A 19,956-nucleotide genomic window follows, 5' to 3' on the forward strand; every position below is an offset into this window, starting at 1 on the left:
CACTTCTTTACCTTGACTTCTCCAAGGCTCCTGCCCCTTCTGGCAACCTACAGGGGCTCTCTTCCCCGAACCCCACCGTCAGCCTTCAGTTATACACACTTGCACTGTTCCTGTCACATCTGTGGGGCTCCAACTCCTACTTAAAATGGATTAAGTCAGGGAGCAGACACTTTTTATTCAGCTGTTCTGTCACACTTAAGGTGCTTTCAGTAACTTTGTGTGATAATCAAGTTTACAGTTTCATATTCCAGAGTGACTCTTTGGTAGGCAGCAAACCATCTTTGGAACTAACTTTAGACTGTGGGTTAATGGTTCAGGTCACTTTAATTAAAACAATATAAAGTTATCTAGTTGCACTGAGTTTTTTCTTCACCATCTGAGGGCATTCGTCATAGTATCCAACAGAGCAATGACCACTGGGTGTGGTTTAGGTGAGCTTTGTGAGAATTTGTAGCAGCCATAAGAAGATCCCCGGTTGCCCATACAGTGCAATCTGTGAGACCCTTCAGTCAACTATTTCCCCTCTGCAGCAATAAATCATAACAAAAAACCCATACATTCCTGGCGAGAAGGCCAACACAAACAAAATGGTGGCTGTTGGAAATAAATGTGGGTTAAACTGTCTTCTTATTTGCATCAGAAAAGGATACACACCTCTTGCTGAGAAGACATGGCTACCTCAGTGCTTGTCTAAAGATGGACACAGCAGATACTGTAAAAGCATTTTTCTTGTTATTTTTCTTTTATTAATCTATAATGGTATGTTATCTTGGAAAAAGGGAAATTGGTCTCAGTATAAAAATTATATTACTGAAGTGATGCTTTAGTGAAGCAATACAAAGATAATACCAGTTCAAGAACTGCCACACCACTCTCCCTACCCCTGCACCAAGAAATAGGCCTAATTTCTCTTAGATTTAGTACCTGTGCTTTAAATGGCCCACGTTTAGGATTTTCCTACAGCTGGGGCATATTGCATCTGTGTACTTAAAATGGTTATTTTAAAGACCTTGTCATCCATTTCAAACATCTGAGTCGTCTGTATGTCTGCTTCTGTTGACTCTTTTCTCTTGATTATAGGTCACATTTTCCTTCTTCTTTGTGTGTTTAATCACTTTGTATCGTGTGTACTTTAAACCTACACACAGGCACACAGACCACATAAAAACTCCCCATTTTGGTGAGGGTTGTAGTTTTTCTGACTCAGATTCTGTGGTGGGTAACTGACAGGAGGCCCCAGTGAACTAGAACTCATTAGCAAAAAGCCATTGTCTGAGATGGCAAGCAAGCAGCAGCACAGTGCAAATACCAGCTACCGAGAGGATTAGTTCTTTATTACAGCAAGTTCATGTTCCTTTCAGGCATTTCACTGAATAGCAATCTATAATAACCTTATTCTAAAAGGTTGCTCCCAGGCACATTACCTTACAGGATTTTCTGACCTAGCTCATGTCCTGTGATGGTTAACAATGTAAGCATTGATTATAAAAGTGGAAATAAGGCAAGACCTCTGGGCAGCCTCTCGTCAGTAATGGGGCTTCTCTGTGCTCCTTGCAGGTGTTTATGCCCTGGACAGCATCATGCAGAGCTGGTTTACGCTTTTTACTCCCACTGAAGCCACAAGTATTGTTGCAACCACCGTGATGTCCAACAGCACCATCGTCCGCCTCCACCTGGACTGCCACCAGCAGGAAAAGCTGGCCAGCAGCGCCCGGACACTTGCATTGCAGTGCGCTATGAAGGACCCTCAGAACTGTGCCCTCTCCGCGCTGACCCTGTGTGAAAAGGATCACATAGCTTTTGAGACGGCGTACCAAATTGTTCTCGACGCTGCTACAACTGGTATGAGCTACACCCAGCTCTTTACAATAGCACGGTACATGGAGCACCGCGGGTACCCCATGAGGGCCTACAAGCTGGCCACCCTGGCCATGACCCATCTTAACCTGAGCTACAATCAGGACACGCACCCTGCCATTAATGACGTTTTGTGGGCCTGTGCGCTTAGCCACTCCCTTGGTAAAAATGAGCTTGCAGCTATAATACCTCTGGTGGTCAAGAGTGTCAAGTGTGCAACGGTACTGTCAGACATTTTGCGCAGATGCACTCTGACCACTCCTGGCATGGTGGGACTTCACGGAAGGAGGAACTCTGGTAAGCTCATGTCACTGGACAAAGCCCCCTTGAGGCAACTCTTGGATGCCACAATCGGGGCCTATATCAACACGACACACTCACGGCTCACACACATCAGTCCTCGGCACTATAGTGAGTTTATAGAGTTCCTCAGCAAGGCCCGAGAGACCTTCTTAATGGCGCATGATGGACACATTCAGTTTACACAGTTCATCGACAACCTGAAACAAATCTACAAAGGCAAAAAGAAACTGATGATGTTGGTTCGGGAGAGGTTTGGTTGATAGAACTTGTATGAATGGGGGTGGGGGTGGGAATGGGGGGGGACAGTTTGTTTTTACTTGAGCCTGCCTTTGTACCCTTTTTAACTTAAAGAACAGAGCCACACCGGTATTATATGTGTATAGTTATATTGCGTTTGCAGACTAAATTGTCATGTGAAAGTTTGTGTGTTTTTAATTTTCTTCCCTTTTTCTTTCTTTTTATTTTATTATTTTTCTTATTCTTTTTTTGTTTTGTTTTGTTTTTTTTGGTTTTGTGTGAGAGAGAGGTTAAAAAGGTTTGGTTTACACTGAGTATATGTTGTCAAGTGGCAAAAGTCCACATAGCTCTCCTGTTTTCTGTATACGTTCACAGCCTCAAAAAAAAAATAATTGAAATGGCTTTAAAAACCAAACAAAACACCTCCATCCTGTGATAAGTACCTCGAATGGATTCAGCTTTACTCCTTTGTAACTCATCTTTACATTTTCAGCATATTTAAACAAACCAACAAAACGAAAATACTAATAGTTAAAAGGCTGACCCACGTGGCTTTGCAGTGCTGTTCGTCCAGAAGCATGGCACACAATGCTTGTGCATGTGGAAACTTAGCGACTGTCAACATACATTCTCAGGGATTTATCAAAAAAATAAAAATAAAAAAAGAATGAGAGCATTTATTGTACTGTATATATATTATAGTATATGTCTGAATATTGAAAATATAACATTAACTAATTTATAAAAAATATTCTATGTAATGCAAAATACTTGAAGCTGCAGTAGCTTGGTTTTAAACAAAAACAAAAAAAAAACTGAGAGAAAACCTATCAGAAGGACTAAAAGCGCGCCTTGCTTCAGGGTTGGCTCAGGCGGTGAACTTCATGCTGGGCATCTATGCAGAGCCACCTTTTGGATTGCATGGTTTGACTGAGATCTATTGGGAGAAATTATATATGTATATATATTTATACAACTTATGTATACATATATATATGTATACACACAGACACAAGACACACCAACCACAACCACTACACCACACATGCTTGTAACAGGCACTAGAATAAAGAGGGGCAACAAAATACACAGCCAGAGCAGCAAGCCTTAGCATTAAGAATATACAGTATGCCGGAACTGGGGTTCGTGCCTCCTAGCCTAGGAAACTTAAAAGAAATATCCTTTTGACAAAACGCAAAATGTTTTCCAAAACAATTGACATCTGATACATTACGCCTTTGCAGTGAGCTAATAATAAGCTAACCTTTGTGCACAAATAACATTATATATATTATATATCTATTCTGCATAGGTATTTTGACTTTGTGCAGGACAGAAAGTTGTGTAGGTATGACTGTTCTACTTTTCAGTTTTCTTTCTTTTTTTTAAATATATTTTATTTTCTCTAGAATTACTCAAAACAAAAGCAGCCTTCTATCTTGCCTTGTCTTAATGCTTTAAAATAACCAAACTGGAGATCTAACTACCAAACTGTTCATTATATTATTAAATACCAACTTTGGTTACAGTATAGTGTCTTTACTTTAGCTGATGGTTCTGTAACCTTGTGCTTTTTAAAGCAATTTTTATGTTTTGGTGCAAAAGTTGTCCAGTGTCTCTTGTTCCCTTCATTAGAGAACATGCTAGAGGTATGTTTGTAGGTATTTTTGTTTAGAAGAACTATTTCATGCGCTCCATTTTATTTATTATAATAGGTAAAAAGAAAAAAAAAAGGTTGTACTTCATCACCCATGTAAACATGCTCATGAAGTTGAAAGTAATTAAGATTTGATACACTGATATCAATTTATTTATGTAACTAAATCACTGTTTTATAAACTTGTTAATGATCAACAATTTTTGTTTTGATTAAAATTAGTTTTTTGAAAGTTGATTCTGCCTCCTTTATGGTATATCTCTAATTACGCTTGAATTCAGTGATTATGGACGTGGGTGTTACCACATCTCCAAGTGTTTTAATACCATATTCATTCATTCGGTAAATATTTATGTACTGTTTTCTAGGCCCTGGAGATGTAATGGTGACTAAAACCAGACACTGGAGCTTACTTTTCTGCTTAGTGGAAAAGACAGACATAAATCAGATAATCACAGAGATAAAATATGGGACGGAAGAGCCAGTTTTTCTTCAGTCTGTACATTTGGTCATTCTTCCCTAATAAACTATTATTTACGATGCTCAGTACTTGATATATTTATTAAATGCTAAGCTTGTTAGAGGTTTTTGTGTGTGTGTGGTTTAAAGGAAATTACAATATAAGGGGTAAATGCTACATATACATTATAAACATCTGTCCCACCCCATCTCCATCAAAAATCTAAATGCAAAATGACACAAATATGTTTTTGGTGTGTGCGGTAAAACCACATCATAAAACGTACCACCTTAACCTTTTTTTAAGTGTTGTGTGTCGTGTTGAGTGTATTCACATTGTCATGAAACAGATCTCCAGGGCTTCCCCATCTTACAGAACTATATACCTAGCAAACAACAACTTATTCCTCCCTATCCCCCAGACCCTGGTAACTGCCATTCTGCTTTCCATTTCTGAGTTTGGTTGCCTTAGAGACTTTATGTAAGTGGAATTATTACAGTATTTGTCTTTATATGAGTGGCTTATTTCACTTAGTATGGTGTCCTCAAGTTTCATCCGTGTTGTAGCATATGAGAGGATTTCCTCCCTTTTTTAAAGTTGTGTAGTATTCCATTGTATGTGTATACCACATTTTGTTTATTCATCTGTCAGTGGACATTTGGGTTGCTTCCACTTGTAGGCTATTGTGAATAGTGCTGCTGTGAACACGGATGTGCAAATATCTCTTTGATACTCTGCTTTCAATTCCTGTGGATATATACCCAGAAGTAATACTGACAAATATGCTTTTTAAAGCTACAATTTTCAGAATATTCAATCCCTTGAAATATTTTAAAAGTTTCTCTTTGACATCCAGTCTTAAATGTGAAAAGGTTAATAAGTCAATGGGTGGAAGTTAAAATAAATGAATCCATGGTGACATATTAAAATCACATTAGTGCTAAGTAGAAATAAAAAAACTATAAAGTGGTATGAGGATTGGTTCTTTTTTGCAAGTTTATTCTTAGTGTTTTGAAAGTTGACATTGCCTAAGGGTAAATGTAAATTCATGTGGGTGCATTAAAACACCAGAACATTTCATAATGAAGTGGACCCTAAAAAGTCAGGAGAGTGGAATCATAGGAAGAACAAAGGTGACTTGTAGTAGTAAAGAGTTTGAGATCTTTGCTGATGGAAAATTAGCCGGTGTTCATTGACTGTGTTTGCTGAGAAATCTTAAAATTATCATGGGCCCTTAGAAAAGAGATGGAGACCAAGGATGTCAAGCAAGTGAACTCACAGTACTTTCTCACTCCCATTTTAGCCAACATTCTTGAACTACCAAGACTTCAACTCCTTGATTAGGACTATGGTCAAGTAGACATACTGATTTGATATGTACGTGTTCCCTCACCTTCCAATGGACCAGTGCTAGAAAAAGCCCTGATATTGTTAAAATTTGAATAGCAGGAAGGAGAAATGGAAGAAGTGACAAGCTTAGATAACTCAAAGGTGGCAGAATTTGTTCCTAATTGAATCCTGGACTCTCAATTTCTGATTTCATTTGAGAACAGAGGCTGTAGTTTCAGGGGGAAATGAATGTTTCATGACTTTCAAATATTAAGTCAGTTGAAAAAAAATTATTAAATTATTGTAGTCACAATATTATAATAGTACAATATAGTAGCAAAGAAGAACTGAGCTTTTTCCAAATGGCTGATAAAACTCTTAAGTGGCAGCTATTTCAGAACTTAATAAGTGGTCAGCAACAAGATAGGAAGATGTAGGAAAAAAGGAACTATCATTATGTAATCTGATACATCTTAGTGAAAGAAATGTGAGGTAAAATTTAAGTTGAACTGTTTGACACCAGTATGAGGACGGATTCAAGCTAGCTTGGGTAAAAGACATTGAAACGTGAGATGTACTGGAAGGATTCTGAATGGTTCGTTCTGAAAACACCTTTTGTGTGCCTCCCATGTGATAGACATGGTTCTAGGTGCTCAGACAAGCAATGAACAAAAAATGTCCTTCTTGTGGAGCATATATTCTAAGTTGGAGGAAGACATAAATAATGTATTAGCTGGTGATATGTATTATAAGGAAAAGCAGAGGAAAAGGCTACTACTTCCGGTAGAATGATCAGAGAAGACTTCTGGTGTGGTGAGATATGAAGAGATATGCCTGAAGGAAGTGAGGGAGGGAGGTGACCATGCTAACATCTGGCAGATGTGTATCTGAGGCAGAAGGAACAGCAAGTGCCAATCCCTGAGGTAGAAGTGTAGGGGTGTGCTTGCCTTGTCTGAGATCAGTGAAGGAAAGGGACCGTGGCTGGGGTAGAATGGGGTTAGGGGACGGTGAGGTGGGCAGAGAGATAGGAGGTAAGGCTGAAGACTAGGTAAGTTAGACTGAATAAGAACTAGTTTTTAAAATTTTTATTGCTATGAGGGCTTATAGTTCATCATGATGATTTTTACTCTGTATTTGAAGGATCCAAAGTAGAGAAAGGAATCTTATGACCTGACTTGTGAGATGAGAAGCCGTGGGGTCAGGAGGGCAAGAGGGAAGCAAGGAGACAAATTAGGAGGCTCTTCAAGTAATCCAGGCAAGTAACAATGGAGCTTGGGCGCTATGGCATCAGTGGACATGGTGACAAGTGGCTACAGTCTGCATATCTGGCAAGGATGAGCCATCTCTTGATATTAGATGCAGCATGTGAGAAAAAGAGGCATCAAAAATGACTCCAAGTGTTTGAACTTCAGCAACTGGAAGGAAGAAATTGCCAGTAACTGAAGTGGAGAATATGCCAGGGAACAGGTTTTTGAGAGGAAGATCAGGAGTTCAGTTTTGAACACATGAAATTTGAGATGCCTCCGAGACACCCAAGCGGTGCTTTTAAGTAGGAGTTAGCTCACTAGAAAGGTCAAGGAGTAAAGGAAGGTAATTTGACCCAAAATAGAGAGTCCTAAAAATGTTCATTTCATCTCCCTGATTGAATTGTGATTGTGACACAGACCTTTGCCAGTCCTTTCTCATCTTCCTGGCTTCTAATTGGTGGCTTTTGCTAGCACTCGGTCCTTTGAGTGCTTCTTATTTTTGTTCTCTATGTATTGACTTTATGCTCTTAAAATACTTTCACCACAGATAGGAAACATTCTGGTCCTCACAAATCACAGCTCTCCATCAGAGATGGACTGTCTTCTCTCAGTTCCAGTTTGGAAAATCCCAAGGAGGACCCCCCTCCTGACATGGACTGTGACATAAGGGGAAAGGTCAGAGGGCACAACATGGCCAAACAGGGGGTCCTGATTATTGGGGTATGGGGTTCCAGAGAAGAGAGATTTATTTTCAACTTTACAAGCATCATTTTTGGTGTCTTCTACATTAAGAACCATGATAGACCACTGATGGGCAACCTTATAAATATACAGCTGTGTAAATATAACCGCCTTATGAATATTCTGACTTGCTCCTACCCTGTGCTGTCTTTGGTAAGATTATAATACTTCCAACATTTTGGAGAACCGTGGGTTGCTTAAAAGTCAGATAAGGGACTTATGGTCCCCATCCCTCCTACTTTTATTTTTCTTGGGTTTTTCCCCAACTTTTTATTCTGAAATTTCCAAACATACAGAAGAATTGAAAGAGTAGTGGAAAATGTTACTTCCTAAATGTCCCCATAACCTGTGAAACTTGAAGCATGTTTTGATGATTCATGTTTGTAGATCTTGTGACTCAGTGTGATATGATATGAACTGCTCCTGTACCAGGAACCCAGTTCTAAATAGAAAAGGAAGAAAACAGCCTCTTTCCTCTTCTTTTTACATCAGAGCCAAAATGGAAACAACTTCCTATTCTATGTAGGGAAAAGTATGAAAAAAAAAATTTTTTTTTTTGCTTTTCAAAACAAACCTAATTTCAAACTATATTAACAATTAGGATAAACTTTCAGCTTTACTGATAAACCCTAATTTAAAGCATGTGGAACATTCTAATATAAAAAGGAATTTTGTTTTTCCTCCATGGATGTTTTTTAAATGGGCTGCTGCCTTGTAAGTGTGATCCTTTAAGTAATACAAAATGTAGAAAAGATGAAATATACTTCAGGGCAGTTTGAACATTGCTTCCATTTTAGAATAGTGCAATGTGCATATTCACAGAGGCTAAAACAGTATTAGGGACAAGTGCAAGGACACTTTGGTCCTATCATATAGTTTTGGTTATCATCACCATAACAACAATCATAATAATAATGATGGTGACCAGAAGAGATCTTCTACAACTAAAAACATAAAGAAGGAACCACAACAAGACGGGTAGGAGGTGCAGACTCGCATTATAATCAAAACCCATACCCCCCAGGGGCAGGCAACCCACAGACTGGAAAATAACTATATTGCAGAGGTTCTCCCACAGGAGTGAAACTTCTGAGCATCCGTCTCACCAACCCAGGGGTCCAGCACAGGGAAAAGGAGCCACCAGAGCATATGTCTCTGAAAGCCAATGAATGGGGCTTAATTGTAGGAGCTCCACAGGACTGGGGGAAACAGAGACTTCACTCTTAAAGGGCACACACAAAATCACGCACACCAGGACCAAGGGCAAAAGCAGTAATTTGATAGGAGCCTGGGACAGACCTACCTACTGGTCTTGAGGAGTCTCCTGGAGAGGTGGCGGGGGAGGGGGGGGTGACTGCGGCTCAATCTGGGGACATAGACACTGGTGTCAGACATACTGGGCAACATTCAGCCATGTAAACACAGGGGCTGCCATCTTGGCTCATTAGCACCAAGATCCTGGCCCCACCCAACAGCCTGTAGGCACAAGTGCTGGGACGCCTCAGGCCAAACAACGAACTGGGAAGGGACACAGCCCCACCCATCAGCAGCCAGGCTGCCTAAAGACTAAAGAGCCCACAGCAACCTCTAGATATGCCCCTAGATACAGCCCTGCCCACCAGAGGGCCAAGAACTAGCTCCACACACTAGGGAACAGGAACCGGCCCCTCCCACCAGGAAGCCCGAACAAGCCTCTAGACCAGCCTCACCCAACAGGGTGCAGACACCAGGAGAAAGAAAACTATGACCCCACAATGCAGGCCAGACCCTACCCTGGGACTAGCTGGGCCATGGGCCTGCCCACTAGAAGGAAAATGCAACCTTTAGGACACACTGGGCCCCATACCCAACATGCAACTGTGTCAGGAACTAAGCCCCTCTGCCCCCTCAATGATTTGAAACAAGCTCTAGGATCCCTGGGTCCTGCAGCCAGACTCCAGCAACAAGCTCTGCCTGCCAGTAGTCCAGCACTAACTCAAGGATCTGGCTTCACATGCCAGAGGGTGGGCAACAGCCCAAGAGTCTTCGGGACTCTGACTCCACCCACCAGCAAGACAGCACTAGCCCCGGGGGCCCCTAGGATTCCACAACCAGCCGAGTAATTACCAGGTCCCACTAAACAGCAGCCAGCAGCATCTATATGAGGCAGGGCCTGGCAACCAACTGGACTAGGGGCCAATCAGTGCTACCAGAATGCCCACATAGTCGGCCTACCACAACAGAAGGACCAACACAGACCTCTTAGAAGAGATCCCTAGAGCATATAGCTTGGGTGATGGGAGGGGAGTACACAGCTGGTACGCATCAGACGTCTTCTAAAGAGGGCCACTTCTCCAAGGTCAAGAAATATAACTAACCTACCACACACATAAAAATAGAAAAAGCAACTTAGACAAAATGAGGTGGCATAGGAATATGTTCCAGATGAAGGAACAAAATAAAACCCCAGAAGAATAACTAAGCAAAGTGGAGATACGCAATCTACCCAAGAAGGAAGGAGTGCAGAGTAATGATAGTAAAGATGATCAAAGAACTTGGGAGGAGAACGGATGCACAGAGGGAGCAGTTACAAGTTTTTAACAAAGAGTTAGAAAGCATGAAGAACTCTCATGAGAGATGAAGAATACAATAATTGAAATGAAAACTACATTAGAAGGAATCAATAGTAGACTAAATGATTCAGAAGAATGGATCAGTGAGCTGGAAGACAGAGTAGTGGAAAACACTGCTGCTGAACAAAAAAAAGAAAAAAGAATGAAAAGAAAAGAGGACAGTTTAAGAGACCTCTGGGACAACATCAAGTGAACTAATATTCACATTATAGGGGTCCCAGAAAGAGAAGAGAGAGAGAAAGGGCCCGAGAAACTTTGAAGAGATAATAGCTGAAAACTTTCCTAACTTGGGAAAGAGAACAGTCAACCAAGTCCAGGAGGCAGAGAGAGTCCCATACAGGATTAACCAAAAGAAGAACACACCAAGACACAGTTATCAAAATAACAAAAATCAAAGATAAAGAGAGAATACTAAAGGCAGCAAGGGGAAAGCACTAAATAATGTACAAGGGAACTGCCATAAGGCTATCAGCTGATTTTTTCAGTAGAAGCTCTGCATGCCAAAAGGGAGTGGCATGATATATTTAAAACGATGAAAGGGAAAAAACCTACAACCAAGAATACTCTACCCAGCGAGCCTCTGATTCAGATTAGATGGAGAAATCAAAATCTTTACAGATAAACAAAAGCTAAAAGCATTCAGCACCACAAAACAAGCTTTACGACAACTGTTAAAGAAACTTCTTTAGGTGGGAGACCTTCAAGATGGCAGAGGAGTAAGACACGGAGATCACCTTCCTCCCCACAGATACATCAGAAATTCATCTACACGTGGAACAACTCCTACAGAACACCTACTGAACGCTGGCAGAAGACCTCAGACCCCCCAAAAGGCAAGAAACTCCCCACATACCTGGGTAGGGCAAAAGGAAAAAGAATAAACAGAGACAAAAGGATAGGGACGGGACCTGCACCAGTGGGAGGGAGCCGTGAAGGAGGAAAGGTTTCCACACACTAGGAAGCCCCTTCACTGGCGGGGACAGGAGGTGGGCGGGGGAGAATCTTCAGAGCCATGGAGGCAAGCGCAGCAACAGGGGTGCAGAGGGCAAAGCAGAGAGATTCCCTCACAGAGGATCAATGCCGACCAGCACTCACCAACATGAGAGGCTTGCCTGCTCAGCTGCCAGGGCAGGTGGGAGCTGGGTGCCGAGGCTCGGGCTTTGGAAATCAGACCCTAGGGAGAGAACTGGGGTTAGCTGCATGAACACAGCCTGAAGGGGGCTAGTACACCACAGCTAGCCAGGAGGGAGTCCGGGAAAAAGTCGGGACGTGCCAGAGAGGCAAGAGACCTTTGTTTCAGTGTGCACGAGAAGAGGGGTTTCTTCCCAGGGTTCCCACAGAAGGCAGAGCACCGCCTAAACGAGCTCCAGAGACAGGCGTGCGCTGTGGCTGTCAGCTTGGACCCCAGAGACGGGCATGAGCTGCTAACACTTCTGCCACTGCCACCAAGAGCCTGTGTGCGAGCGCAGGTCACTGTCCACACAGCCCCCGGGGACCTGTGAAGCACGCTGCTGCCAGGGCGCCGTGATCCAGGGACAACTTCCCCGGGAGAACACATGGCACACCTCAGGCTGTTGCAATGTCATGCCGGCCTCTGCTGCCGCAGGCTCACCCCGCATTCCAATTATGACTACTGTACCCCTCCCTCCCCCAAGCCTCAGTGAGCAAGAGAGACCTAATCAGCTGCTGATTTAACCGCCTCCTGTCTGGGCAGGTAACAGATGCCTGAGGGTGGCCTACACGTAGAGGTGGGGCCACAACCAAAGCTGAACCCCAGGAGCTGTGAAAACAAAGAAGAGAAAGGGAAATCTCTCCCAGCAGCCTCAGGAGCAGCAGATTAAATCCCCACAATCAATTTGATAAACCCTGCATCTGAAGAATACCTGAATAGACAATGAATGTTCCCAAAACTGAGGCGGTGGACTTTGGGAGCAACTGTAGACTTGGGGTTTGCTGTCTGTGTCTAATTTGTTTTTGGTTTTAGGTTTATCTTAGTTTAGTATTTAGTGCTTATCATCACTGGTGGATTTGTTTATTGGTTTGGTTGCTCTCTTCCTTTATTTATATATATATATTTATCTCCTTTTTCTTTTTGTGATTGTGTACGTGTATGCTTCCTTCTGTGATTTTGTCTGTATAGGTTTGCTTTTACCATTTGACCTAGGGTTTTGCCTGTTCGTTTTTTTGTTTTTGTTTTTGTTTTCTTTCTTCCTTTTCTTCTGAGCCGTGTGGCTGGCAGGGTCTTGGTGCTCCAGCTGGGTGTCGGGCCTGAGACTCTGAGGAGGGAGGGCCGAATCCAGGACATTGGACCACCAGAAACCTTCCGGTCCCACGTAATATCAATTGGCAAGAGCTCTCGCAGAGATCATCTCAACACTGAGACTCAGTTCCACCCAACAGCCAGCAAGCTCCAGTGCTGGATGCCCCATGCCAAACAACTAGCAAGACAGGAACACAACCCCTCCCATTAGCAGAGAGGCTGTCTAAAGTCATACTAAGTTCCCAGACACTCCAAAACACAACACCGGATGTGGCCCTGCCCACCAGAAGGACAAGATACAGCCCCACCCAGCAGAACACAGGCACCAGTGCCCTCCACCAGGAAGCCTACACAAGCCACTGAACCAACCTCACCCAATGTGGGCAGACACCAAAAGTAATGGGAACTACAAACCTGCAGCCTGCGAAAAGGAGACCCCAAACACAGTAAGCTAAACAAAATGAGAAAACAGAGAAATATGCAGTAGATGAAGGAGCAAGGTAAAAACCCACCAGACCAAACAAATGAAGAGGAAATAGGCAGTCTACCTGAAAAAGAATTCAGAGTAATGATAGTAAAGATGATCCGAAATCTTGGAAATAGAAAGGAGAAAATACAAGAAACGTTTAACAAGGACCTAGAAGAACTAAAGAGCAAACAATGATGAACATCACAATAAATGAAATTTAAAATTCTCTAGAAAGAATCAATAGCAGAATAACTGAGGCAGAAGAACGAATAAGTGACCTGGAAGATAAAATAGTGGAAATAACTGCCAGGAGCAGAATAAAGAAAAAAGAATGAAAAGAATTGAAGACAGTCTCAGAGACCTCTGGGACAACATTAAACACATGAACATTTTAATTATAGGAGTCCCAGAACAAGAAGAGAAAAAGAAAGGGTCTGAAAAAATATTTGAAGAGATTATAGTGGAAAACTTCCCTAACATGGGAAAGGAAATAGTCAATCAAGTCCAGGAAGCTCAGAGAGTGCCATACAAGATAAACCCAAGGAGACACACGCCAAGACACATATTATCAAACTATCAAAAATTAAATACAAAGAAAACATATAAAAAGCAGCAAGGGAAAAGCAACAAATAACATACAAGGGAATCCCCATAAGGTTAACAGCTGATCTTTCAGCAGAAATTCTGAAAGCCAGAAGGGAGTGGCAGGACATATTTAAAGTGATAAAAGGGAAAAACCTACAACCAAGATTACTCTACCCAGCAAGGATCTCACTCAGATTCGGAGAAATTAAAAACTTTACAAACTAGCAAAAGTTAAGAGAATTCAGCACCACCAAACCAGCTTTACATCAAATGCTAAAAGAACTTCTCTAGGCAGGAAACACAAGAGAAGGAAAAGACCTTAAAAACACAAACCCCGAACAATTAAGAAAATGGCAACAAGAACAACATATTGATAATCATATTAAATGAAAATGGATTAAATGCTCCAACCAAAAGACATAGACTGGCTGAATACAAAAACAAGACCCGTATATATGCTGTCTACAAGAGACCCACTTCAGACTTAGGGACACATACAGACTGAAAGTGAGGGGATGGAAAAAGCTATTCCATGAAAATGGAAATCAAAAAAAAAGCTGGAGTAGCAATTTTCGTATCAAACAAAATAGACTTTAATATAAAGACTATTACAAGAGACAAAGAAGGACACTACATACTGATCAAGAAATCAATCCAAGAAGAATATATAACAACTGGAAATATTTATGCACCCAACATAGGAGCACCTTAATACATAAGGCAAATGCTAACAGCCATAAAAGGGGAAATCGACAGTAACACAACAGTAGTAGGGTACTTTAACACCCCACTTTCACCAATGGACAGATATCATAGGAGATGAAAATAAATAAGGCAACACAAACTTTTTAAAAGACACATTAGACCAGATAGACTTAATTGATATTTATAGGACATTCCATCCAAAAACAACAGAATACACTTTCTTCTCAAGTGCTCATGGAACATTCTCCAGGATAGACCATATCTTGGGTCACAAATCAAGACTTGGTAAATTTAAGAAAACTGAAATCATATCAAGTATCTTTCCTGACCACAACGCTATAAGACTAGATATCAACTACAGGAAAAAACTGTAAAAAATACAAACACATGGAGGCTAAACTATACACTATTAAATAACCAAGATATCACTGAAGAAAGCAAAGAGGAAATCAAAAGATACCTAGGAACATATGACAATGAAAACTTGATGACCCAAAACCTATGGGATGCAGCAAAAGCAGTTCTAAGAGGGAAGTTTATAGCAATATAATACAATCTCAAGAAACGAGAAACATCTCAAATAAACAACCTAATCTTACACCTAAATCAAGTAGAGAAAAAACCCCAAGTTAGCAGAAGGAAAGAATCATAAAGATCAGATCAGAAATAAATGAAAAGGAAATGAAGGAAATAATAGCAAAGATCAATAAAACTAAAAGCTGGTTCTTTGAGAAGTTAAACAAAATTGATAAACCATTAGCCAGACTCATCAAGAAAAAAAGGGAGAAGATTCAAATCAACAGAATTAGAAATGAAAAAGGAGAAGTAACAACTGACACTGCAGAAATACAAAGGATCATGAGAGACTACTACAAAAAACTATATGCCAATAAAATGGACAAGCTGGAAGAAATGGACAAATTTTTAGAAAACTACAACTTTCCAAGACAGAACTAGGAAGAAATAGAAAATATAAACAGACCAATCACAAGTAATGAAATTGAAACTGTGATTAAAAATCATCCAGCAAACAAAAGCCCAGGATCAGATGGCTTCACAGGCAAATACTATCAAACATTTAGAGAAGAACTAACACCTATCCTCCTCAAACTCTTCCAAAATATAGCAGAGGGAGGAACACTCCCAAACTTATTCTATGAGGCCACCATCACCCTGATACCAAAACCAGACAAAGATGTCACAAAAAAAGAACACTAAAGACCAATATCACTGATGAACATAGATGCAAAAATCCACAACAAAATACTAGCAAACAGAATCCAACAACACCTTAAAAGGATCATACACTATGATCAAGTGGGATTTATTGCAGGGATGCAAGAATTATTCAAAATATGCAAATCAATCAATGTGATATACTATATTAACAAACTGAAGGATAAAAACCATATAATAATCTCAAGAGATGCAGAAAAAGCTTTCAACAAAATTCAACACCCATTTATGATAAAAACTCTCCAGAAAGTGGGCATAGAGGGAACCTACCTGAACATAATATAGGCCATATATGAAAAACCCACAGCCAACATCGTTCGCAATGGTGAAAAACTGAAAGCATTTCCTCTAAGATCAGGAAGAAGACAGGGTTGTCCACTCTCACCACTATTATTCAACATAGTTTTGGAAGTTTTAGCCACAGCAATCAGAGAATAAAAAGAAATAAAAGGAATCCAAATTGGAAAAGAAGTAGTAAAACTGTCACTGTTTGCAGATGACATGATACTATACATAGAGAATCCTAAAGATGCTACCAGAAAACCACTAGAGCTAATCAATGAATTTGGTAAAGTAACAGGATACAAAATTAATGCACGGAAATCTCTTGCATTCCTATACACTAATGATGAAAAATCTGAAAGAGAAATTAAGGAAACACTCCCATTTACTACTGCAACAAAAAGAATAAAATACCTAGGAATAAACCTTCCTAAGTAGACAAAAGACCTGTATGCAGAAAACTATGAGACACTGATGAAAGAAATTAAGGATGATACAAACAGATGGAGAGATATACCATGTTCTTGGATTGGAAGAATCAACATTGTGAAAATGACTCTACTACCCAAAGTAATCTACAGATTCAATGCAATCCCTAACAAGTTACCAATGGCATTTTTCACAGAACTAGAACAAAAAATTTTACAATTTGTATGGAAACACAGACACCGAATAGCCAAAGTAATCTTGAGAAAGAAAAAGGGAGCTGGAGGAATCAGGCTTCCGGACTTCAGACTATACTACAAAGCTACAGTAATCAAGACAGTATGGTACTGGCACAAAAGGATAGAAACCCCAGAGATAAACCGATGCACATATGGCCACCTTATCTTTGACAAAGGAGGCAAGAATATAAAATAGAGAAAAGACAGCCTGTTTAATAAGTGGTGCTGGGAAAACTGGACAGCTACATGTAAAACAATGTAATTAGAACACTTCCTAACACTGTACACAAAAATAAACTCAAAATGGATTAAAGACCTAAATGTAAGGCCCGACACTATCAAACTTTTGCAAGAAAACATAGGCAGAACACTCTATGACTAAATCACAGCAAGATCCTTTTTGGCCCACCTCCTAGAGAAATGGAAACAAACAAACAAACAAACAAATGGGACCTAATGAAACTTCAGAGCTTTTGCATAGCAAAGGAAACCATAAACAAGACAAAAAGACAACCCTCAGAATGGGAGAACATATTTGCAAATAAAGAAACTGACAAAGGATTAATCACCAAAATATACAAGCAGCTCATGCAGCTCAATATCAAAAAAACAGACAACCCAATCCAAAAATGGACAGGAAGATCTAAACAGACATTTCTCCAAAGAAGATATACAGACTGCCACCAAACACATGAAAGGATGGATGCTCAACATCACTAATCATTAGAGAAATGCAAATCAACACCACAATGAGGTATCACCTCACACTGGTCAGAATGGCCATCATGAAAAAATCTACAAACAATAAATGCTGGAGAGGGTGTGGAGAAAAGGGAACCCTCTTGCACTGTTGGTGGGAATGTAAATTGATACAGCCACTATGGAGAACAGTATGGAGGTTCCTTAAAAAATGAAAAATAGGGCTTCCCTGGTGGCGCAGTGGTTGAGAGTCCGCCTGCCGATGCAGGGGACGAGCGTTTGTGACCAGGTCTGGGAGGATCCCGTGTGCCGCGGAGCAGCTGGGCCCGTGGGCCGTGGCCGCTGGGCCTGCGCACCTGGAGCCTGTGTTCTGCAGCGGGAAAGGCTGCAGCAGTGAGAGGCTTGCGTACCGAAAAAAAAAAAAAAGAAAAATAGAACTACCATGTGACCCAGCAATCCCACTCATGGGCATATACCCTGAGAAAACCATAATTCAAAAAGAGACATGTCCCACAATGTTCATTGCAGTACTATTTACAATAGACAGGACATGGAAGCAACCTAAGTGTCCATCAACAGATGAATGGATAAAGAAGATGAGGCACATATTCACAATGGAATATTATTCAGCCATAAAAAGAAACAAAACTGAGTTATTTGTAGTGAGGTGGATGGACCTAGAGTCTGTCATACAGAGTGAAGTCAGAAAGAGAAAAACAAATACTGTAAGCTAAAACATACATATGCAATCTAAAAAAAAAAAAAAAGGTTCTGATGAACCTAGGGGCAGGACGGGAATAAAGATGCAGATGTAGAGAATGGACTTGAGGACCTGGGGAGGGGGAAGGGTAAGCTGGGATGAAGTGAGAGAGTAGCACTGACAATATATGCACTACCAGATGTAAAACAGATAGCTAGTGGGAAGCAGCCGCATAGCACAGGGAGATCAGCTCGGTGCTTTGTGACCACCTAGAGGGGTGGGATAGGGAGGGTGGGAGGGAGGCTCAAGAGGGAGGGGATATGGGGATATATATATGCATATAGCTAATTCATTTTGTTATACAGGAGAAATAACACAGCATTGTAAAGCAATTATACTCCAATAAAGGTGTTAAAAAATAAAAATAAAATAAATAAAAACAATACTGACTTAAGGGAAAAAAAAAAGAAAAACTTCTTTAGGCAAAAGGGAAAAGGCCACAACTAGAAACAAGAAAATTATAGAATGTAAAAGCTCGCCACTAAAGGCAAACATTAAGTAAATGTAGGAATTCCTCCAAACACAAAGCTAGTAGGGAGGTTAGTATACAAAAGTAGTAAAATCATCTGTGTCCACAATAAGTAGGTAAGGGATACATGAAACGTGTAAAATATGGTATCAAGAACAATAATCATGAGGGGAGGAGAGTATAAATGCAGGGTTTTTAAAAAGCATTTGATATTAAGAGATCAGCAACTTAAAACAATCACAAATGTATATAGACTGCTATACAAAACCTCATGATAACTGCAAACCAAGACTCTAAAATAGATACACACTTAAAAAAGGAAAAGGAATCCAAACATAACACTAAAGATAGTCAGCAAATCACAAGAGAACAAAAGAAGAAAAAAAAAGACCTACAAAAAGAAATACAAAACAATTAACAAAATGGCAATAAGAACATACATATCGATAATTACCTTAAATGTAAATGGACTAAATGCTCCATCCAAAAGACATAGGCTTGCTGAATGGATACAAAAACAAGACCCATATATATGCTGCTTACAAGGGACTCACTTCAGATCTAGAGACACATACAGACTGAAAGTGAGGGGATGAAAAAAGGTACTCCATGCAAATGGAAATCAAAAGAAAGCCAGAGTACCAATACTTATATCAGACAAAATAGTCTTTAAAGACTGTCACAAGAGACAAAGAAGGACACTACATAATGATCAAGGGATCAATCCAAGAAGAAGATATAACAATTGTAAATATATATGCACCCAACATAGGGGCACCTCAATATATAATGCAAATAATAACAGGCATAAAGGGAGAAACTGACAGTAATACAATAATAGCGGGGGAGTTTAATACCCCATTTACATCAATAGACAGATCATCCAGACAGAAAATCAAAACCCTCCAGAAAGTAGGCATACAGGGAACTTACCTCAACATAATAAAGGCCATATATGACAAACCCACAGCCAACATTGTTCTCAATGGTGAAAAAGTGAAACCATTTCCACTAAGATGAGGAACAAAGCAAGGACGCCCACTCTCATCACTTTTATTCAACATAGTTTTGGAAGTCCTAGCCACAGCAATCAGAGAAGAAAAACAAATAAAATGTATCCAAATTGGAAGGGAAGAAGTAAAACTGTCACTGTTTGCAGATGCCATGATACGATACACAGAAAATCCTAAAGATGCCATCAGGAAACTACTAGAGCACATCAATGAATTCAGTAAAGTTGCAGGATACAACATTAATATACAGAAATCTGTTGCATTTCCATACACTAACAGCAAAATGTCAGAAAGAGAAATTCAGGAAACGATTCCATTTACCATCTTATCAAAAAGAATAACATACCTAGGAATAAACCTACTAAGGAGG

General features: G+C 40.4%; 1 protein-coding gene across 1 annotated transcript in view; it reads left to right on the forward strand.

Annotated features, from left to right (window-relative positions):
• ZSWIM6 (zinc finger SWIM-type containing 6) overlaps nt 1–4,291 on the forward strand; it is a 209,648-nt gene extending 205,357 nt beyond the window's left edge. Inside the window, exon 14 of the mRNA XM_081233380.1 lies at nt 1,558–4,291. Within this exon, the coding sequence (XP_081089506.1) occupies nt 1,558–2,420 (863 nt within the window). The 3' untranslated portion in view covers nt 2,421–4,291. The remainder of the gene's footprint in view (nt 1–1,557) is intronic.
• Nucleotides 4,292–19,956: the final 15,665 nt, after the last annotated feature.

Source organism: Mesoplodon bidens (assembly GCF_964165515.1).
Source record: "Mesoplodon bidens genome assembly, chromosome: 4".
Taxonomy (NCBI): Eukaryota; Metazoa; Chordata; class Mammalia; order Artiodactyla; family Ziphiidae; genus Mesoplodon; species Mesoplodon bidens.